Raw genomic sequence first — 23,920 nt, 5'->3', positions numbered from 1 at the left:
GTACTGAATTTGGTTGATCAGCCATGATCACATTGAATGGCGGAGCAGGCTCGAAGGGCCGAATGGCCTGCTCCTGTTCCTATCTTCTATGTTTCTATGTTTCTATGGAATGTTGGCTTTTATTGCTAGGGGGATAGAATATAAAAACAGGGAGGTATTGCTGCAGTTATACAAGGTATTGGTGAGACCGCACCTGGAATACGGCATACAGTTTTGGTGTCCATACTTAAGAAAAGACATACTTGCTCTCGAGTCAGTACAAAGAAGGTTCACTCGGTTAATCCCGGGGATGAGGGGGTGGTCATATGAGGAGAGGTTGAGTAGATTGGGACTCTACTCATTGGAGTTCAGAAGAATGAGGGGCGATCTTATTGAAACATATAAGATTGTGAAGGGGCTTGATCGGGTGGATGCGGTGAGGATATTCCCAATGATGGGTTAAACTAGAACTAGGGGGCATAATCTTAAAATAAGGGGCTGCTCTTTCAAAACTGAGAAGAGGAGAAACTTCTTCACTCAGAGGGTGGTAGGTTTGTGGAATTTGCTGCCCCAGAAAGCTGTGGAAGCTACATCATTAAATACATTTAAAACAGAAATAGATAGTTTCCTAGAAGTAAAGGGAAATAAGGGTTACGGGGAGCAGGCAGGAAATTGGACATGAGTCTAGGTTCGGAATGGTCATGGCCCTGTGGGTAGTGGAGCGGGCCCAGGGGACGTGTAGTCTGGTTCTGCTCCTACTTCTTGTGTTCTAATTCTGTGTTAGATTTCAGGAGATGGTTTTATTCCTGTTCCTGGCTGGGGTGGAGATCGCCTTTACAGAAGGTAAGTACTGTAGAAAATATAGGGACAGAGTGATCTCCTGGAAGAGTTTCGATCGCCTAGATGGGTCGGAGAGGAATTTCCCAGATTTTTTCTCCCAAATTGGCCATTGGGTTTTTTATCTGGTTTTTCGCCTCTCCCGGGAGATCACATGGGTTCGGGTGGGATGGAGAGTGATAGAAGATTTGAGGTTAGGATCAGATCAGCCATGATCTTATTGAATGGTGGAGCAGGCTCGAGGGGCCGATTGGCCTACTCCTGCTCCTATTTCTTATGTTCTTATGTTCCCCTCAGTGACATAATCCGCAAACACCGGGTTAGCTTCCCGATGTACACAGGAGTTACAACACAGAAACTGCCCAGTCAGCCCAAATATTCAATGGCGTCATTTACCCTCCACATGAGCAATTAGTTCTCATCATATTTGCACACCCTCTTCCCATATCACTTCATCCCCTTTTATATTCAATAACTCTTGTAATAAAACCTAAAATCCATTTGCTTTTTCATGGCATTATCAATCTGAGATTCTTCTTTTATTGTTTGACCCGAAATCCCTCTGCACTACCACAGCACCAGGCCTACTTAAATTCAGAGTACAGATACTGCAGTTATTTTTTTACCAACATGTATCGCCTCACAGTTATTGACATTGAATTCCTTCTGCTAGTTTTTAGCCCATCCCACATCTTATCAATATTCCCATGCAGCTTCCGTTGGTATTCTAAAGAATTAACTGTACTTTTTATTTTGATATTATCTACAAATTTTGACAACATTCCCTTCAGGCTTATATTCAAATCATTGATATACACCGTGATGAAAACCAGCTCTAACTCTCCACTACATCTTTTCACAGTTCTGACGAACTGTCCTCGACCCAAAATGTTAACTCTGTTTTCTCTCCTCGATGATGCCTGACCTGCTGAGTGCTTCCAGCATTTTCTGTTGTTATATTACATCTTTTTACGCTACAATTGAATCTGTGCTGTCAGGCTGACTCAGCCAACATCAATTCTCAGATGAGTCTCAGCTTCCTCTAACAACACATTAGGGAAACCAAATCCACTGCCTTCTACCGCCACAATCTCCTTTCTTTTCCTTTGATTTCATCCCTTTCCCATTCAGACTGTATCAGACTGCTCAAAACCTTGACGATCCGTTGGACCCGAGCTTAGTTTCACACTCCATATGCTCTCCATCAAAAAGACCACTTGGTGAAGGTGTTGGGAGGGGTTTTTCGATCAAGAAACGGGCCTGGAACTTGTCGCAGCAGAGGAGACACAGAAAGAGGCCATGTTGAGTGTAAGGTGTGTGGGGAACCTCTGCTGAGGGGCAGGAACAGAGACTGAGAAGAAGACCCAATTGTGAGGAGAATATTTCTATTTGTAGTGGAGGGCGGGACTATTGTGCGCCGCACCAGTCGAGTGGCGCCATGCATGAGAATCGTGTGTCTGGGAAGAGGCGTCTGTGTGCCTTTGGGTTACACTACTAGAGTTAGTGAGTGATACCGAGACAATGGGACGATGGAGATTCTCAGAGACGTCCATGTAACTTCGGCGGAAGAGCCACAAAACCTCAGAAAAGCAGGGTAAACAGCATTTACGCGTGTTTCCTGGGCTTCTGCAACTTTTCTACAGAAGTTACGGCGGATAATTAAAAGAGTTATCATGGAAACTCATCCCCATATCAGCATTTAAAAGTAGGAGAAAAAAAGAAAGACTTGCCTTTATATGGCGTCTTTTACGTCTTTATACTCAAACATGGCTCAAAGTGCCTCCGCTTTTGAGTAATAAATCTTTGGAATAGGCCTTCCACGGGGGAGAGGAGAGTTCCACATATCCCGCTATAATGAGTTGCCGCGTTTTCCTATTTTTCAATGATAACAGCACTTCAAAAGTAATTCAACGGCTGCGAAATGCTTTGCAGGATCCTGAGCTTCTGGTCCGGATTTTTCGGGCGGGGTGGCGGGTGGGGGGTGGGTGTTGGGGGTGGCGGTTGACCCCTCTGAAACTGACTGTAACTTCAGAATTTAGCGCATGCGTAGCTAAAAGCGGAAATCCTGAAGTTGCGGCCTGTCGTTCCCTGCTCCGCCACAGGCTGCGCTGTGGAAACCCCCTAGAGCCAGCAATCAGTGAAATCACTTCATCTGTCGAAAACTTAGGCTTTTCCGTGCTAATATCGCTGTTAAACTCGCATTTAATGTTAAGCATTTTTAGAATAGGTGTAGCAGGGGTATTGATTAATAAATAGAGTAGGGCAGATAGAGTGACACTACTTCCGCTGGTTAGGAAGCCTAGGACTAGGGGGCACAGTCTAAAAATTAGAGCCAGACCCTTCAGGAGTGAAATTAGGAAACACTTCTACACACAAAGGATGGTAGAAGGTTGGAACTCTCTTCCACAAACAGCAATAGATGCTAAATTAATTGTTAATTTTAAATCTGAGATTTATAGATTGTTATTAACCAAAGGTTTTAAGGGATAGTGGCCAAAGGAGGTTATATGGAGTTAGGTCGCAGATCAGCCATGAGCCCATTGAATGGCGGATCAGGCTAGAGGCTAAATAGCCTACCACTGTTACTATCTTCCTATATTTCTATAAACACACGTCCTTGCCTTGAAAAACTAATTTTATATTGGTGGAATGTCAAATTTCACCATTATGAAAAAAATTATTGATTTTAAAAATATTAACCACAGGGAAGGTGCCAGAAGACTGGAGGACAGCTAACGTAGCACCATTATTCAAGAAGGGTAGTAAGGAAAAACAAGGGAATTACAGTGAGCCTAACATCAGTGGTAGGGAAATTATTAGAAAAAGTTCTAAGGGACAGAATTAGTCTCCACTTGGAGAGGCAAGGATTAATCAAGGGTAGTCAGCATGGCTTTGTCAGGGGGAGATCATGTCTAACCAATTTGATTGAATTTTTCGAGGGGGTGACTAGGTGTGTGGATGAGGGTAGTGCAATTGATGTAGTCTACATGGACTTCAGTAAGGCTTTTGACAAAGTCCCGCATGAGAGACTGGTCAAGAAGATAAGAGACCATGGGATCCAGGGCAATTTGGCACATTGGATCCAATATTGACTTACTGGCAGGAGGCAGAGGGTGCTGGTCGAAGGTTGCTTTTGTAACTGGAAGTTTGTGTCCAGTGGTGTACCGCAGGGATTGGTGCTGGGTCCCTTGCTCTTTGTAGTGTACATTAATTATTTAATGATCTATGCTGTATAATTCTGTGACTCTATGACTCTATGTGCCGGGCGAAGGGGATGGGGTGTTGGGGTTGATAGAGGAGTGGACCAGGGAACCGTGGAGGGAGCGGTCCCTTTTAAATTCTGAAAAGGGATGTGGTGGGGAGATGTGTTTGGATGTGGGATCATGCTGGAGGTGGTAGAAATAGCAGAGAATGTTCCATTGAATGTGGATGCTGGTGGGGTGAAAGGCGGTTCCATGAGCGAGGGGAAAGGGTAAGAGTATAAGTGCGGGAAATAGAATGGACATGGTCAAGGGCCGTGTCAACCACGGCAGAGGGAAATCCTCGGTTGAGGAAAAAGGAAATTACTGGGGAATGTCACTCAAAGAGCTGACGGTGGATAGGCAATGGCAAACATTCAAAGCCGTATGGATGAACTACAGAATTTGATCATCCCAGTTTGGCATAACAATAAAACAAAAAAGGTGACTCAACCGTGGCTAACAAGGGAAATTAGGGATAGCATAAGATCCAAGGAGAGGACATATAAATTGGCTAGAAAAAGCAGTAGACCTGAGGATTGGGAGCATGATATACCTATCAATTCGTCCAATGAAAAGCGACGAGTTAGGAAAGTAACTATAGGTTTTTATTGACTAAATAACAGAGCCCACCCTCATGGGTGATCGGATCCAGCAAGGAGGAATACCAGCCAGTTGACTACCTTTATACCTGGGCAGGTAGGTGGAGCCATGGGCGGAGTCAGTGATGGTCAGCCTAGGTATAACAGTGTGACAAGAGGCGACCTCGTATAGTGATACAACAGTGAGAACAGTGATAACAATATAACAGTGATAACTATAGTGTAACGATAGTGAACGATAAAAGTGGTTTACCACATTCACCCCTTCTTTAGATTTGAGTCCGGCGGGGTGAAGTGTACTGCCAGTTCTGGTATGTCAGTCTGTCCAGAGGCCTCGTAAGCCTCTCCGATCGTCGCAGCGGCGGTGTTGCATTATCCGGTGTTAATGCTGGTGTCGGCGTGGTCGGCGAAGGCTCGTGGGGTTCCGGCATGCCGTCTACCTGGGCTGGAATTGGGGGGGTGGTGGGGGGGGTAAAGGTGGTGTCTCCGGAGTGCCCGAGGGTGCGAGGTCTCGTAAGGAGACAGTATCCTCCCGCCCGTCTGGGTAAGCCACGTAGGCGTACTGGGGGTTGGCGTGCAGGAGGTTCACCATCTCGACCAGGGGGTCCGTTTTATGGGCCCTCACGTGCTTTCGCAGCAGGACGGGCCCCGGAGAGGTCAGCCAGGTTGGTAGAGTGGTTCCCGTAGTCGACTTCCTGGGGAAAACAAACATTCGTTCATGGGGGGTGGCGTTAACGGCAGTGCAAAGTAGTGACCGGATGGAATGCAGCGCTGTCGGGAGGACTTCCTGCCAGCGGGAGGTTGGGAGGCCCTTAGACTTTAAGGCTAAGATGACGGCCTTCCAGACAGTCGCGTTCTCTCTTTCCACCTGGCCGTTCCCTCGGGGGTTGTAGCTGGTGGTCCTGCTTGCTGCAATACCTCTCGCTAGTAGGAACTGGTGGAGTTCCTCGCTCATGAAGGAGGAGCCCCGGTCACTATGTATATAGTTCGGGAACCCGAACAAGGCGAAGAGTTCGTTCAGGCATTTAATGACCGTGGTACTGGTCATGTCTGGGCAGGGGAAGGCAAAGGGGAAACGGGAGTACTCATCAACGATGTTGAGGAAGTACACATTACGGTCGGATGACGGTAGGGGCCCCTTAAAGTCGATGCTCAGGCGCTCGAAGGGGCGGGTGGCCTTGATCAGGCTTGCTTTGTCCGGCCTATAGAAGTGCGGTTTGCACTCGGCACAGGTCTGGCAGTTCCTGGTCATGGTCCTGACCTCCTCGATGGAGTAGGTCAGGTTGCGGGCCTTAATGAAATGGTAAAGTCTGGTGACCCCGGGGTGGCAGAGGTCGTTGTGGAGGGTCTGAAGTCTATCAATATGCGCGCTGGCGCATGTAATTCGTGAAAGAGCATCGGGGGGTTCGTTCAGCTTACCTGGCCGGTACAAGATCTCATAATCGTAGGTGGATAGCTCGATTCTCCACCTCAAGATCTTGTCATTCTTGATTTTGCCCCTCAGCTTGTTATTAAACATGAAAGCGACCGAACGCTGGTCGGTGAGGAGGGTAAATCGTTTGCCTGCCAGGTAATGCCTCCAGCATCGTACCGCCTCCACGATCGCCTGGGCTTCCTTCTCGACCGACGAGTGTCGGATCTCAGGGCCCTGTAGGGTCCTTGAGAAGAAGGCCACCGGCCTCCCCTCCTGGTTAAGGGTAGCGGCTAGGGCAAAGTCGGATGCATCGCTCTCCACTTGGAAGGGGATGGACTCATCCACTGCGTGCATTGTGGCCTTGGCTATGTCTCCCTTAATGAGGGAGAAGGCCGCGCACACCTCCTCCGTGAGGGGGAAGGATGTGGACTTCATGAGGGGTCTGGCTTTGTCCGCATAATTGGGCACCCATTGGGCATAGTAGGCGAAGAGTCCCAGGGTTCTCTTAAGTGCCTTAGGACAGTGGGGGAGGGGTAGCTCCATGAGGGGGCGCATTCCTTCGGGGTCGGGGCCGATGACTCCGTTCTCTACTACACAGCCGAGGATAGCAAGGCGTGAGGTGTTAAACACACATTTCTCCTTATTGTAGGTGAGGTTCAGCCGTTGGGCCATATGGAGGAATTTCTCCAGATTCACATCATGGTCCTGCCGGTCGCGGCCGCAGATGGTGACGTTATGTAGATAAGGGAACGTGGCCTGCAGTCCGTTCTGGTCGACCATCCGGTCCATCTCCCTTTGGAAGACCGACACCCCGTTGGTGACACCGAAGGGGACCCTAAAGAAGTGGTAGAGGCGCCCGTTCGCCTCAAAGGCGGTATACTGGCGGTCCTCCGGGCTGATAGGGAGTTGGTGGTAGGTCGACTTAAGGTCGATGGTCGAGAATACTCGGTATTGTGCAATCTGATTGACCATGTCAGATATGCGGGGAAGGGGGTATGCGTCCAGCTGGGTGTACCTGTTTATGGTCTGGCTGTAGTCGATGACCAAGCGATTTTTATCGCCGGTCTTAACGACCACGACCTGGGCATGCCAGGGGCTGCTGCTCCCCTCGATGATGCCCTCTTTCAGGATGCACCGCACCTCATAGCTAATGAAGGCCCTGTCCCCGGCGCTGTACCGCCTGCTCTTGGTAGCGACGGGTTTGCAGTCGGGGGTTAGGTTAGCGAACAGGGAAGGTGGCGGGACCTTGAGGGTGGATAGGCTGCAGGTGTTACGCGGTGGGCAGTTTAACATCCGCTGGTTGTCGACTGTGAGTGGGGGGAGGGGTCCACCGTATGCTAGGGTGACACTTTGGAGGTGGGATTGGAAGTCCAGCCCTAGTAGGACGGCAGCGCAGAGCTGGGGGAGGACGAGGAGTTTAAAGTTTTTATACTCCGTACCCTTAACCGACAGGGTCACAACACAGTAGCCGCTGATGTCCGTGGCGTGGGACCTTGATGCCATCGAGATTCGGTTGCGCATTGGCAGGACAGGGAGGGAGTAGTGGCTCACCGTGTCTGGTTGGATGAAGCTCTCCGTGCTTCCGCTGTCGAACAGGCAGGTCGTGGCGTGGCCGTTTACTTTGATGTCCATCATCGACTTGGACAGGTGATGCGGGCGGGCTTGATCCAGAGTGACGGAGGCTAGTGTGTAGCTGAGCGAGTCGTTGTCGTCTGCGGGTGAGGCGGTCGTCGGGTCTGGAGGCACGGTGGCAGTCGAGCGTGGTGGGTAAAATGGCGTCTCCCACGAGGTTGGACAAAATGGCTGCCCCCATAACTCACATGAGGCACTATTGGGGTCGGTTGCCTTGATCAAAGATGGCCGCCCCCATGACTCATGTGCGGGGATGCTGGCCTCTGTTGCCTTGAAGGAAGATGGCCGCCCCCACAGTTCGCATGAGGCACTGCTGGCCTCTGAAGATCCACTTCTGCAGGCCTTAGCAAGGTGGCCTTTCTTCCTGCAGGTTGAGCAGGTGGAGTTCCTAGCTGGGCAGCGCAACCTCGGGTGTTTCTCCTGGCCGCAGAAAAAGCAGCCGCGGGGGTCCGATGTCAGAGCCGGTACCAGGGGTGGCGGTCCCGATCGGGTCCGGGATGCCGACGCTGAGGTAGGTCCCGGGGGCGGCGCGGTGAAGGGTATTGCGGTAGGGGTTGGGCCCGAGTCCCAGGGTCGCGAACAGTACCTGGAGAACGCCTCCTGGTCCCAATGGGCCACCTCCAGGGAGAGAGCGAGGGCTGCAGCTTTGTCCAGGTCGAGGTCCTTTGCTTCCAGTAATCGCTGCCGTGAGTAGTCGGACCGTAGGCCTTTCACGAAGGCATCGCGGACGTTGTCTTCCGTATTTTCTGCCGCCGTTACTGCTTTAAAGTTACAGTCTCTGCCGAGTGCTTGTAGCACCCGTAAAAATTCCTCCACCGGCTCCCCTGGCAGTTGCGGGCGGGACCTTAGGAGGTGCCTGGTATACATGGGGTTTACCGGGGTTTGGTACTGTTTTTTCAGCCGGTTGATGGCGTCCTCGTATGTTTTAAGGTCCCGGATGAGCGTGAATACTTTAGGGCTCAGTTGGGCGTTCAGAACTCTTAGCTTGGATCTCTGAGGCACGTTGGACTCTTCCAGGTAGGCTTCAAAGCAGCCCAGCCAGTGATCGAAGTCGAGGGCTGCGTTCGCTGCCCGTGGATTTAGATCCAGGTACGGTGGTCTGAGGGCTCGCAGCCAAGCCGGCTGTTGTGATTGTTGCGGCTCGGCGTCTGAAGGCTGCTGTGCCTGTTGTGGCGGGGCGTCTGGATGAGACATCTTAAAATTTAGTCAATAAACTTGATATACCTATCAATTCGTCCAATGAAAAGCGACGAGTTAGGAAAGTAACTATAGGTTTTTATTGAGTAAATAACAGAGCCCACCCTCATGGGTGATCGGATCCAGCAAGGAGGAATACCGGCCAGTCGACTACCTTTATACCTGGGCAGGTAGGTGGAGCCATGGGCGGAGTCAGTGATGGTCAGCCCAGGTATAACAGTGTGACAAGAGGCGACCTCGTATAGTGATACAACAGTGAGAACAGTGATAACAATATAACAGTGATAACTATAGTGTAACGATAGTGAATGATAAAAGTGGTTTACCACAGAGCAGTTTAGGATTCAACAAAGGAGGACAAAGGGATTAATTAAGAGAGGGAAAATAGAATACGAGAGTAAGCTTGTGGGAGAAATAAAAGCTGACTGTAAAAGCTTTTATAGATATGTGAAGAGAAAAAGATTGGTAAAGTCAAGCGTAGGACCCTTGCAATCAGAATCAGGGGAATTTATAATGGGGAACAAAGAAATGTCAGATCAATTACATACATATTTTGGTTCTGTCTTCACAAAGGAGGACACAAATAACCTCCCAGAGATGCCGGGGAACATAGGGTCTGATGAAAGGGAGGAACTGAAAGAAATCAGTATTTGTAGGGAAATGGTGCTGGAGAAAATGATGGGATTGAAGGCCGATAAATACCCAGGTCCTGATAATCTACATCCTAGGGTACTAAAGGAAGTGGCCCTAGAAATAGTAGATGCATTGCTGATCATCTTCCAACATTCGATGGAATCTGGAACAGTACCCATGGATTGGAGGGTAGCTAATGTTACCCCACTATTCAAAAAAGGTGCTAGAGAGAAAACAGGGAATTACAGACCGGTAAGCCTGACATTGGTAGTGGGGAAAATGCTAGAGTCCATTATAAAATATGTAATAGCAAAGCACTTGGAAAACAGTGACAGGATTGGACAAAGTCAACGTGGATTTACAAAAGGTAAATCGTGCTTGACTAATCTACTGGAATTTTTTGAGGATGTAACTGGTAAAATAGATAAGTGAGAACCAGTGGATGTGGTGTATTTGGACTTTCAGAAGGCTTTCGATAAGGTCCTGCATAAGAGATTAGTGTGTAAAGTTAAGGCACATGGGATTGGGGGCAAGGTATTGACTTGGATAGAGAACTGGTTGGCAGACAGAAAGCAAAGAGTTGGAATAAACGGGTCTTTTTCCAAGTGGCAGGCAGTGACTAATGGAGTACCGCATGGATCGGTCCTTGGACCCCAGCTAATCACAATATATATTCATGATCTAGACAAGGGAACTAGATGTAATATCTCCAAATTTGCAGATGACACAAAGCTGGGTGGGCGTGTGTGCTGTGAGGAGGATGCCGAGAATCTCCAGGATGATTTGGACAGGTTGGGCGATTGGGCAGAAGCATGGCAGATGCAATATAACGTGGATAAATGTGAGGTTATCCACTTTGGTGGCAAAAACAGGAAGGCAGATTGTTATCTGAATGGCAATAGATTGGGAGAAGGGGAAATGCAACCAGACCTGGGTGTCCTTGTGCACCAGTTGCTGAAGGTAAGCATGCAGGTGCAGCAGGCGGTTAAGAAGGCAAATGGTATGTTGGCCTTCGTAGCGAGGGTGTTTGAGTACAGGAACAAGGATGTCTTGCTGCAGTTGTACAGGGCCTTGGTGAGACCACATGTTGAGTATTGTGTGCAGTTTTGTCCGCCTTATCTGAGGAAGGATGTTCTTGCCATGGAAGGAGTTCAGCGACGATTCACCAGGCTGATACCTGGGATGGCAGGAATGACGTATGAGGAGAGATTGGGTCAATTGGGATTATACTCGCTGGAGTTTAGAAGAATGAGAGGGGATCTCATTGAAATTTATAAAATTCTGACAGGACTGGACAGACTAAATGTAGTAAGGATGTTCCCGATGGTCGGGGAGTCCAGAACTAGGGGTCATAGTCTAAGGATAAGAGGTAAGCCATTTAAGACAAAAATGAGGAGGAATTTCTTCACCCAGGGAGTGGTGAACCTATGGAATTCTCTACCACAGAAGGCAGTAGAGGCCAATACATTAAATATATTCAACAAGGAGTTGGATATATTTCTTAAGGCTAAAGGGATCAAGGGGTATGGGGAGAAAGCAGGGACAGGGTACTGAATTTGGATGATCAGCCATGATCACATTGAATGGCGGAGTAGGCTCGAGGGGCCAAATGGCCTACTCCTGCTCCTATCTTCTATGTTTCTATGTTTCAATGAAATGCCGGAAGCACTAGTATGCTATTTTATTTCCTGATGTCAGTGAGAATTCTTCTATGTGATTGGCTGCTTAGACAGATTAATGACGTCACTGCTGTATTATGCGAGAAATCCCGTTTTCACAGAGGTACAATCAATTACACCTCAGGAAAGGTGCATTTCTCCCCACAGAGATCAACCGAGCAAGACGTGGACCTGTTTATCATTTTGCAGCTTGCAGTTTTAATTGTGTTACTTGTGTACTTGCATCAGAAAAACCTAAAATGGACATAGAAGCACTACAGAAGTAAATTTAACATGTAGATATATATATATTCATAGTGCGTTCATCATTCTTGATGTGTGTTTCTCATTTTACTGATTCTATTTCTATCCGTTTTTCCCATCAGGTGTTTTTTGCTGTTCTCTTCTGGTTTTAACAAGATAATGTAACATTTTGGAGCAAAGATACAGCTCAGCAACCCAAAGCTCGATGCTAAAATTGCAAATATTTCCACAGCGACCGTGTATTTTCCGGGAGTGCTCACATAAGCGGGGATAAAAGTTACCCAAACAGCAAAAAAGATGAGCATGCTGAAGGTTATAAATTTAGCTTCATTGAACTTGTCCGGTAACGCTCGGGCCAAGAAAGCTAAAATAAAACACATACAAGCTAAGAGCCCGATATAACCTAACACACAGGAGAAAGCAACTGTGGAACCCACATCACACTCAAGGATAATCTTTGCACTTTGATACTTGGTGTTTTTAGCTGGGAGTGGGGGTGATGTCACCAACCAGATCACACATATTATAATTTGGATCACTGTACAGAGAAAGACAATTGATCTTTGCTGTGTGGGCCCAAACCATTTCATCACATTACTGGCCGGCAGGGTTGCTTTAAATGCCATCAGGACGACCAGAGTTTTACTAAGAATACAGGAAATGCACAGAACAAAGCTAACGCCAAACACTGTGTGACGGACCATACATGACCATGGTGATGGCTGTCCAATGAATACAATGGAGCACAGAAAGCACAGTATTAATGAGAATAGTAGAAGGAAACTTAGTTCCGAATTGTTGGCCCTTACAATGGGAGTGTTTATGAAATATAAGAAAACAGCTGCAACAGCCCCTGTGATACAGGCTCCAAACAGTGAAATCGCCGTGAGTGTTATTCCCATGCTGTCTTGAAAGGAGAGGAACTCAATTTCTTTTAGAATGCACTGATCTCTTCGGTCATTGGACCAATAGTCTGTAGGGCATTTGATACATTCTATAGAATCTGTAGAAAAGCATAGGGACAAATAATAGTTCATATAGAATCTGTAGAAAAGCATAGGGACAAATAATAGTTCAAACACTGATTTTTTAATTAACTTCTGAAATTGACCACAGCTGCTATCGTGGTAAGTCAAAAATGTGAGTTGATATTATATCTTGCCCCTTTTACTGCTGGAATATTAGCGGAAGTGTTGATTCTTGCCCACCTGTTTGGTTACTGATCTTCCCATCAGCACACGGTAAACAATCAAAGCAGCAAACTGGCTGACCGATACGAACCGCTCTTCTTGTACCTGCAAGGCAGATATCACTACACGTTGAGACTGGCACCTGTGGAGACAGAAAGTCTTCTTAAACTTTAACCTATTTTGGAATCATAACTCTTTGACAAAGTTGAAGATGGGGCATATAATTGGCAAATGATATTCAACACAGATAATTGTAAGAACATAAGAACATAAGAAATAGGAGCAGGAGTAGGCCAATCGGCCCCTCGAGCCTGCTCCACCATTCAATAAGATCATGGCTGATCTGATCCTAACCTCAAATCTTCTATCACTCTCCATCCCACCCGAACCCATGTGATCTCCCGGGAGAGGCGAAAAACCAGATAAAAAACCCAATGGCCAATTTGGGAGAAAAAATCTGGGAAATTCCTCTCCGACCCATCTAGGCGATCGAAACTCTTCCAGGAGATCACTCTGTCCCTATATTTTCTACAGTACTTACCTTCTGTAAAGGCGATCTCCACCCCAGCCAGGAACAGGAATAAAACCATCTCCTGAAATCTAACACAGAATTAGAACACAAGAAGTAGGAGCAGAACCAGACTACACGTCCCCTGGGCCCGCTCCACTACCCACAGGGCCATGACCATTCCGAACCTAGACTCATGTCCAATTTCCTGCCTGCTCCCCGTAACCCTTATTTCCCTTTACTTCTAGGAAACTATCTATTTCTGTTTTAAATGTATTTAATGATGTAGCTTCCACAGCTTTCTGGGGCAGCAAATTCCACAAACCTACCACCCTCTGAGTGAAGAAGTTTCTCCTCATCTCTGTTTTGAAAGAGCAGCCCCTTATTTTAAGATTATGCCCCCAAGTTCTAGTTTCACCCATCATTGGGGACATCCTCACCGCATCCACCTGATCAAGCCCCTTCACAATCTTATATGTTTCAATAAGATCGCCTCTCATTCTTCTGAACTCCAATGAGTAGAGTCCCAATATGGCTCTCCTCATATGACCACCCCCTCATTCCCGGGATTAACTGAGTGAGCCTTCTTTGTACTGACTCGAGAGCAAGTATGTCTTTTCTTAAGTATGGACACCAAAACTGTATGCAGTATTCCAGGTGCGGTCGCACCAATACCTTGTATAACTGCAGCAATACCTCCCTGTTTTTATATTCTATCCCCCTAGCAATAAAAGCCAACATTCCATTGGCCTTCTTGATCACTTGCTGCACCTGCATACTAACTTTTTGAGTTTCGTGCACCAGGACCCCCACATCCCTTTGTACTACAGTACTTTCCAGTTTCTTGCCATTAAGATAATAACTTGCTCTATGATTTTTCCTGCCAAAGTGCATAACCTCACACTTTCCAGTATTGTATTCCATCTGCCAAATCTCTGCCCATTTACTTAGCCTGTCTATGTCACTTTGCAGGTTTTTTATGTCCTCCTCACTCACTACTTTCCCTCCCATCTTTGTATCATCTGCAAACTTTGATATGTTACACTCGGTCCCAACCTCCAAATCGTTAATATAGATTGTAAAGAGTTGGGGACCCAGCACTGACCCCTGCAGAACACCACTAGTTACTGATTGCCAGTCTGAGAATGAACCATTTATCCCAACTCTCTGCTTTCTGTTAGACAGCCAATTCTCCACCCACGCCAGAATATTACCCCCAATCCCGTGATTTTTTATCTTGAGCAATAATCTTTTGTGTGGCACCTTGTCAAATGCATTAAAGGTATTACATTTTGGCAAGAAAAGTAGTGAGGTCACATAATACTTGGAAAATACGAATCTAAGTAGGGTAGAAGAGCAAAGGGATCTCGGAGTACAAATGCACAAATCACTAAAGGTAGAGACGCAGGTTAACAAGGCCATATAAAAAAGCTAACCAAGCAATCGGGTTTATTTCTAGAGGGATTGGATTGAAAAATAGAGAAGGTATGCTAAACTTGTATCGAACCTTGGTTAGACCACACTTGGGGTACTGCGTACAATTCTGGTCGCCATATTATAAAAAGAATTTAGCGGCACTGGAGAAGGTGCAAAAAAGAATTACAAAGATGAACCCAGAAATGCGAGCGTATACCTATCGTGAAAGGATGAACAGGCTGGGTCTCTTTCCTCTTGAAAAGAGAAGGCTGAGGGGCGACCTAATAGAGGTCTTTAACATTCTGAAATGTTTTGATAGAATTGCTTGCACAATGTCACAGTCGTTATTGAATTTTCACCTTCTATTTGTATACCAGCGGATTCATCGAATTATTTGGCCCAATTCTCACTGTTCATCAATTTAATATTAGTTGCCAGAAATAGGAAAGCGGCCGATAAGGAAATTCAAGCCTGCAGCGTGGGACTGGGATCCTGTGTACGTCGTTCAGAGTACGTGAGGCGATTTCCCTTCCCTGAAGGACATGAGTGATCTTGTTTGGGATTTTACAACCATCCAGCAACTTTTATCCAGTTACCAGCCCACAGATTAAATTCAGCTTCACAACTTGCCGTGGAGAAGGATTTGAACTCACCACCTTTGGCCATAACTACAGCATTAACGTACAGTCTTTTTGATGTCCAATGAAATGTTAGGTTTACACATAGGGTAATAATACTTATTTGAATGTCGATCAAAGGAAAGAAATCCCTGATGATAACCTAAGCAGGAAATGGGCAAATCAGTATAGCACAGACCATAAAACCAAGACATCTAGTTTGTAAAGAAAATAGGAACTTAGGAATTGTTGGACGAAAAATGGCCACGCTCCATCTAGTTCGCCTCCTACCATTCTGGTAGCCGCATGATACAACGATAATAGCGTAGTTGACTAATCATAACAATGAATCTTTATCAATGAGTCTACAACAAACCCAGACATGAGGTGAGGAGAACCGCAGTGGTGGAGAGCTTTGAGAATAGTAGGTCCTAATTCACCTTTTTCTCACACAGTGCTACACTAACCACATGTAATGTCGTGAATTACACATGCACTGTATCCAGAAATTTTATTTTCTGGAAGAACTCTATCGAATAATCATTTGTATTAAGCAATACTAACTGCTTCCACCACCTCCCGAGGGAGCCTGTTCCATTGATTGACCAGTGGCTCACTAAAATAATGTTTTTGCAGATTCGTTTTGAATTTACCCCCCACCCACCCCCACCCCCCTAAAGCCCCCTAAAGTGTAGGCCATGTCATCTGGTTCTACAAATCAAATAGCTCAGTAGCCTGTAAAGTTCTAAACACGACAGATTAAAAGATACTGCTAAAAGGAGTGACTGGAGACAAGGATTGGTCTGGTCGCTGCCTGCAGCAATCTTGTAAAGGATTTCTTCCCACTATGATGAACCTGTATAAATCACTGGTTCGGCCTCAACTGGAGTGCTGTGTTCAATTCTAGGCACCGCACTTTAGGAAGGCTGTGAAGGCCTTAGAGAAGGTGCAGAAGAGATTTGCCCGAATGATTCCAGGGATGAGGGACTTCAGTTACGTGGATAGACTAGAGAAGCTGGGGTTGTCCGCCTTGCAGCAGAGAAGGTTACGAGGAGATTTGATAGAGGTGTTCAAAATCATGAGGGGTCTGGACAGAGTAGATAGAGAGAAACTGTTCCCATTGGCAGAAGGGTCGAGAACCAGAGGACACAGATTTAAGGTGATTGGCTAAAGAACCAAAGGTGACATGAGGAAAAACAGTTTTACGCAGCGAGTGGTTATGATCTGGAATGCACTGCCTGAAAGGGCGGTGGACGCAGATTCAATCGTGTCTTTCAAAAGGGAATTGGATAAGTACCTGAAGGAAAACAATTTGCAGGGCTACAGGGAAAGGGCGGGGGAGTGGGACTAGCTGAAGTGCTCTTGCAGAGAGCCGGCATGGGCTCGACGGGCCGAATGGCCCCCTTCTGTGCTGTAACCATTCTATGATTCTAGTTCAAATAAATGCGTTTACGGCGGCGCTTCAGACAAGGACTGGAGTCATCCTTCCCAGTCTTTGGTAGATAGAAATTACTTACTTTCTTTTCCAGTGCTGTTCCGTGCCAACTGATTCTCCTTTCATCCAAAACGAGGTCTTCTCCCGCAGGCAACGCTGCATCGTAGTAACCAACTTTAACAAACTGAACCGACCCATCAGCGCGCTTCTGCCAGTTTATCAGGTCATAGGAAGCGATGGGATCTCCGTTTTCATCAAAGCTTACTTCCTCCCCAAACTGGTTTTTGAAACGTACCTCCCTCAAGTAGTGTAAAAGCTTTGGAAAAGGCAAAACAATTATATCCTCAGCAACTTTGAGTAAAGTTCACATTGTTTGCCGCAAGGATAAGATAAAATTAAATGAATTGCCAATAAAAAGACATTGGAACCGGAACCGGACCCCTGTACACTTGCCTAAGTTTCCAGATAAATAACAAATTAATTTGCTTTTTAGGATATTGTGTAACTTGCGACAATTCCTCACCTGCCAGGGTAGAATGTTTGACTTTTGGCCACATGTTTTGTTGAGAAATGGGCCTTTCCCATTTTCACACGATTGTAAATTATGAATGGCGTGAGCTGCCGCGTATACCGCTTTGTACACATTGTAGGAAACTCTTAACTGTGACACATCGGTGTATGTGGTCTCAATGGTCTCCAAGCTCTCTGAACCTGTGCACGGTTTGTATGGAGACGGCGATGAGTTTTCTCCCAGAGTCTGATTTGAGATTTTGACGCTACAGCCGAAAACGTCCCGCCAGAGTTCTTCTACAAACGGATTGTCTGGCGCTGTGGAAGGGTGGAGTTTGACCAGAAACTCTCTCAGTCCTGGAATTTCCGCTCTCCTGATTCCAAACCCGATTGTTCCAGATAGTATTTCCAGTGTTTCCTCTGTCCACAGTTGGAATGATGTGACCCAGGCTTCACTCGCTATCAGCTGGATGTCAGTAATGTTCTGCAGTCTGAGTTCTGTTACCAAAGACATCGTGTCACTTTCTCCACAGAATATTATGATCACCTTAGCAGAGGACCTTTGCATGGTCTCTGCAACCTGTCGCATTCTTTCCCTCGTACGACCAGGTGAAAGGAATTCGATGTAGGCGATGCAAATATCAAACTGCGCAACCTCTTCAATTAAAGATCTCATCCCGAATCGGCCATAATCATTGTCTTCAGCCACAGCGCCGATCCAGGTCCATTTGAAATACTGTATGACCCTGACTAAAGCTTTCATCTGAACGGTATCACTGGGAATTGTCCTGAAAAATGTTGGGAACTCACGCTTGTCACTGAGGCATGCGCATGAAGCAAAGTAGCTGACCTGTGGGGAAACCGAATGAACGTAGATATTTATAATCACAGAACCGTACAACACAAGAGGGGGCATTCGGTCCATCGTGCCTGTGCCGGCTCTTTGAAACTGCTCTACAATTTATTCCCCAATTCTTTTCTCATAGTCCTACATTTTTTCCTCTTCAATTATTTATCCAATTCCCTTTTGAAAATCACAATTGAATCGTCTTTCAGGCAGTTCATTCCAGATCATAGCAACTCGCTGCGTAAAAAATATTCTCCTCAACTTCCATTTGAGAGATTGCACAGAGTCATTAAGAGATATAGATTTATAGAAGCATGCGAAACAAAATGGGGCCTTTCGGCCCATCCTGCCGATGCTGGCTCTTTGAAAGAGCTATCCAATTAGTCCCACCCCGCTGTTCTTTCCCCGTAGCCCTGTACGTTTTCCCTTCCAATTACTTATTCAATTCCCTTTTAAAAGTTACGATTGAATCTGTTTCCACGCCCACCCTATTTCAGGCAATGCATTCCAGATCAGAACAACTCAAGATCAAAATTTCTCCTCTTCTCGCCTGTGGTTCTTTTGCGGATTACCTTAAATCTGTGATCTCTGGTTACCGACCCTCCTGCCTGTGTAAGCAGTTAATAGTAATTACAGGCACGTATTTTACCTCGTCCATGTAAGCGTTTATCGCAAATCAGTTGACACATCTTACCATACCAATGCCGAAAGGGGCCACCACTCTCGACACTGCGATAGATTGCGATGATCCTCCATCTCCCACAAGCAGGGGCACTGATGGAACTCCAGCACACGTGTAATTGGAAGAGCTTCCCTCTTTCTCCTTCAGTAACTTGAAGGCTCCTTTCAACCCTTCAGAAGGTGCGTCACAACTGTCGAAAATCTTATAACCCAGGGTGGTGTTAGGAAGCAACTCTGAGTTCCTGTTTATTTCTTCTATTGCAAACGCCATGGTTAGAGCCCAACGCAGACCACTTTGGCTGAACCTGTCACACATATGGGAGATACTTTAATTTCCAGGCAGAATCATTCTTTCTATATGATCAATCATTGCAAATTTGAGAAAAGCAAAAATGTACCTTCTTTCAATGCAGATTACAGGACAATATAAAAGAAGGTTTAAAATGAGAGAAAATGGAACAGTGTAGATAGAAGCAATCCGCTTCCAGCAGTTGAGGGGTCTAGAATGACGGCTCACAGATGCAGGTTTAAATGTAAGAGATCTGGAACGGAGGGCAGGGGAACCTTACAGACACAGACAGTTGTAAAGTTGTGGAATTTACTTCCATGGATATAGGTTGAGGCAGAAGCCAAGTCAACAATCAAGATTAGATTGTAAAGCTGGGTGAATGAAATTGGTTCGAGGAGATATGAGAACAGGCCAGGTAAATGTGAGTAGAACTATTTGTTGGTGTGGATGCTAAACGTCAACACGGAGTGGTTCACTCAGAGTTATAGACTTGTTAGAACTGGCACTCTAGCTGCCAAGTGGAGCTATCTATATGCACGAAAAACATTGCTCTGGGCACCTATTGTTTGAGAAAGAAGGCGTCACGCCGCTTATGTTTGGGTTATAATGTCATCGACATACACAATAGCATTTGCCCTCAGCACCAAGTTACAGTCTTTTGTCGTTTGTTTCGGAGAAGGTCTAGAAAAAGTCACAATTTTGGAAAACATTTCTAATACAGTAGCCGCAGAAAGGGTCTGTGTTGTTGGAAACAGGCGGGCATAAAGTAATTGGCTTGTTGTTAATTGTGATCTTTTTCTTGGTGCTGTACCTGTGTGTTTTGCTGACAATAAAAAAATATCATGGCTAATCAGATGTTTTTTCTAGTTCTGTAATATACTGTCAATATTTTTGTCCTTAGCTTTTAAACTGTTTTTAAATAGCCTTGCATTGCCCTCTGCTGGGTTTCATAGAAACATAGAAGATAGGAGCAGGAGTAGGCCATTCGGCCCTGCTCCGCCATTCAACGAGATCATGGCTGATCATCCAAACCCTAGCACCCGGTCGCTACACCGACAGCCATCCCACCCAAGTCCTATCCCCGTAACCCCATAACCCCACGTATTTAATCCCCCCTAACACTAAGGGCCAATTTTTATCATGGCCAATCAACCTAACCCGCACATCTTTGGACTGTGGGAGGAAACCGGAGCACCCGGAGGAAACCCACGCAAACACGGGGAGAATGTGCAAACTCCACACAGACAGTCACCCGAGGCCGGATTTGAACCCGGGTCCCTGGCGCTGTGAGGCAACAGTGCAACCACTATGCCACCGTGCTGCCACGCCAGTCCATTGGATCTCATCCATTCCTACAGTCTTCTCTTTGTAACTTCCAGCAGACTGATGAATGACTGCACTATCTTGACCCCAACAACCCATTGGGGTAACCCGCTTGTATAACGAGATGCTTCCTGGCGTCTGCCCCAGCCTTACGTTTCATAACCATGAATCTGTGCCCTCACGTCCTGCTGTCGTGACAAGTGGAGATTCGCGCTATTAAACATGTTCTACTGATCTCCAGACCTGTTTTCTGTCAGTGCTCATAGAATCACTGAATCTTATAACACCGAATGAAGCGATTCGGTCCATCCTGCCTCTGGGGGCTCTTTGAAAAAGCTATTCAATTAGTCCCATTGCCCCATAACCCTGCAAACTTGCCCTGTTCAAATAAGTTTCCAATTATATCTGCAATGTTACTATTGAATCTGCTTCCGTCACCCTTTCAGGCAGTGCATTCCAGCCCATAACAAAACGCTGCGTAAATAAATTCTCCTCTTCTCCCCTCTGGTTCCTTTGAAAATGTTGTTAAAGCTGTGTCCGCTCGATACCGACCCCCGCCAGTAGAAACGAAGTCTGCTTAATTGCTCTATCAAAACCCCTCATGATTATGAATACCTCTATTAAATCTCCCGTTAACCCGCTCTGCTCCAAAGAGAACAATCCCCGGTTCTATACTCGCTCCACATTTCCCGAGACAGAAGGACTCAATAATTAACACAGTCAAAAAAGGAAGACGATGGAAGGGAAACAAAGAGGGAGAAAGAATGAAAGCACAGAAGGGAAAACACCAAAAGGGCAACAACCAAAAATTAATCAAGAAATTGTGAAATGAAAATAAAATAATGTTTAGGAAACATTCCAACCCCGGCGGATCAATGATGACTGTCACTCACTCCACACAGCGCACGGGTTGAGGTTTAGATTGGAATGAGTTATAGTCCGGCGCAGCTCTTAAATGCATTGCGAATAAACCGCCCAGAATAACATCCCCATCCTGAAACATTCCAGGATTGAACTTGTCCCGAAGTTTGCATGGCGGATCGTCTACGGAGCCCAGGGTCTGGATTGGGATCAGCAGCAATAGGCTCCAAATGGAATGAAGTTGCATCAGGAAAACCGGAAGATTTTCTCAGGAGTCACTGGGAAGAATGGATTGAATCTGTGCTTCAGCGCTCTGGTGCAAGCGGCCCGCTACACGGAGATATTTAACCCTCACAACCTAGTCCCAAGAGGTTTCAAACTCAACCCTCGCCGGTGCTCATTAGTGTTGTCTTTTCAGAAAGGCTAACGTCGTGTTTTCCGACGCTCGGGGCTATTGTGTACCTGGTGGTTTCGTTAGATTAAATGCGAATGTCGCAGAATCGTTACCATATCAGGAAGACAATCTGCTCTATGTGAAGTAAACGTTTCAGTGCAGACAAGGGCCGAATTGTTGGTGTCACAGTATCTATTGTGAAGCTGTTCCGCGAACTCAGTTTCTATCCGCAGGGAACCAGTCCCGTGTTTGATGCTGAAGATCGTTTCACGGGCAGTGACAGAGACATTGAGAGACTCAAATGAAGATCCATTTAAAGGTTACGATGTCATCTTTTGATGCGACTTAAAGCTAAATGAGTCGCAGCGAGGTGACAATAGATCAGTGGCGGCCTTTCCATAAAGAGCTTCCAGATTATTTTCCTTGTATTAGAACTGATCCGTGTCACATTCTGACTGCTACGACACTGTTGTTATCATTGAGCCGCACTGAGGGGAGCTTGCTCTGGTCGCTTGATATTTCTAGCGGATTATAAATTGATAAGATCCCTTTGCCGTTTAGCGAGATATAAAGGCCAGAGCAAATCGTCGTGAGTACATTGGGGATATCTGCACATATAGCGACCACAGCGAATCATCCTTCAATACTGAAATTATAACTGGCTGTGTAAGACATGGACACTGCCGATTAAAGTACATTGCGGGATGTGAAACATTTGATTAATGGATCCCAAGTGAAACGCTTACAAGCCCATCTGATGAATTAAACCGGGGAGCATGTTGAATGTGTTCAGCCCTGTGTACCCAACGCATAGAGCTCTACAACCATTAGTTTCACATCTGCTGATTTAATTATGCACACACACAGTAATACTTTATTGCAAACACTACTTCGTTTCGACCCTAAAACTAAATCCGGAAAAGCTAAATACCCGAAGTCTCCAAGGCCAACATTCATCCCTCATCCAACACAACCAAAAGAGGAAACTTGCTCATTCATTTCAAGGGACCTTGGTGTGCCCAAATAGGAGGTTGCGTTTCCTAAATAGCAGCGATGCCTGCACTACAAAACGAAGCCATTTCGAGGTGAAGTATTTGGGGGAATGAAATGAAACGCGCTCTATCAATCGACATTTTAAGTATGTTATTTTAGACAGTTTCTTTCCGATCTCCCCTCATGACCTCTCCGCGCTCATCTTGTCCATGAGACCCACTTCCTGGACCCTATTCCCACCAAACTGCTGACCACCCAACTCCCATGTTAGCTGACATTGTTAACGGTTCTCTCTCCTCAGGTACTGTCCCCCTCTCCTTCAAATCTGGCGTCATCATCCCTCTCCTCAAAAAAACAACCCTGAAACTCTCCATCCTTGAAAAGTACCGCCCCATCTCCAACGTCCCTTTCTTCTCCAAAGTCATTGAACGTGTTGTCACCTCCCAAATTCGGGCCCATCTTTCCCGCAACTCCATGTTTGAATCCCTCCAATCAGGTTTCCGCCCCTGCCACAGCACCGAAACGGCTCTCATCAAATTCACAAATGGCATCCTTTGTGACTGTGACAAAGGTTAACTATCCATCCTCGTCCTTCCTGACTTGCCTGCAACCTTTTGAAACGGTTGACCACTCCATCATTCGCCAAGGCTTCTCCACCGTCATCCAGCTTGGTGGGACGTCACCCGCCTGGTTCCATTCTTATAAGAACATAAGAACATAAGAAATAGGAGCAGGAGTAGGCCAATCGGCCCCTCGAGCCTGCTCCACCATTTAATAAGATCATGGCTGATCTGATCCTAACCGCCAATCCACTATCACAGAACCATCTCCTGAATCTAACAGAATTAGACACACGAAATAGGAGCAGGATCAGGCTACACGGCCCCTGGGACCGCTCCGCTACCCACAGGGCCATGACCGATCCGAACCTAGACTCATGTCCAAATTCCTGCCCGCTCCCCATAACCCTTAATTCCCTTTACTTCTAGGAAACTATCTATCTAATCTTAGCCAGAGAATCATCTGCATTGGCTTCTCTTCCCACTCCTGCATCATTACCCCGATGGCACAAGATCATAAGCAATAGGAGCAGGAGTTGGCCATTCAGTGTCTCCCAAGGATCTATCCTTGGCACCCTTCTATTTCTTATCTACGTGCTTCCCCTTGGCGACATCATGCAAAAACACAGCGTCAATTTCCACATGTACGCTGTTGACACCCAGCTCTAACTCACTACCACTTCTCTCTACCCCTCCACAGTCCCTATATTGTCAGACTGCTTCTCCGACATCTAGTCCTGGATGAGCAGACATTTTCGCCAATTAAATATTGGGAAAACCGAAGCCATTGTTTTGGTCCCCGCCACAAACTCTGTTCCTTAGCCATTGACTCCATCCCTCT

General features: G+C 46.4%; 1 protein-coding gene across 1 annotated transcript; it reads right to left on the bottom strand.

Moving 5' to 3' along the window:
- Nucleotides 1-11,517: 11,517 nt before the first annotated feature.
- LOC147115385 (extracellular calcium-sensing receptor-like) lies at nucleotides 11,518-22,224 on the bottom strand. The gene is made up of 7 exons (XM_085989564.1): nucleotides 22,174-22,224; nucleotides 21,165-21,265; nucleotides 18,673-18,964; nucleotides 17,145-17,981; nucleotides 16,704-16,937; nucleotides 12,664-12,787; nucleotides 11,518-12,458 (listed from the first exon to the last, which is right to left on the bottom strand). The coding sequence occupies exons 1-7, from the start codon at nucleotides 22,222-22,224 to the stop codon at nucleotides 11,518-11,520; spliced, it is 2,580 nt and encodes an 859-aa protein (XP_085845690.1).
- Nucleotides 22,225-23,920: the final 1,696 nt, after the last annotated feature.

This window comes from Somniosus microcephalus, chromosome 6 (genome assembly GCF_052327205.1).
Source record: "Somniosus microcephalus isolate GS21.2 chromosome 6, FLI_Smic_1.0, whole genome shotgun sequence".
Classification (NCBI taxonomy): Eukaryota; Metazoa; Chordata; class Chondrichthyes; order Squaliformes; family Somniosidae; genus Somniosus; species Somniosus microcephalus.
This window is presented reverse-complemented; position numbering and strand designations above follow the sequence as displayed.

Excerpts from the sequence above, each read along its gene's own strand:
- LOC147115385 (XM_085989564.1), bottom strand. The coding sequence starts at position 22,224 with ATGTACTTTAATCGGCAGTGTCCATGTCTTACACAGCCAGTTATAATT. Across the intron at positions 21,266-22,173 it reads CACAGCCAGTTATAATTTCA|GATGGGGATGTTATTCTGGG; the intron begins GTATTGAAGGAT and ends GGAATGTTTCAG. Across the intron at positions 12,788-16,703 it reads GAACAGCACTGGAAAAGAAA|GTGCCAGTCTCAACGTGTAG; the intron begins GTAAGTAATTTC and ends CTGTCTCCACAG.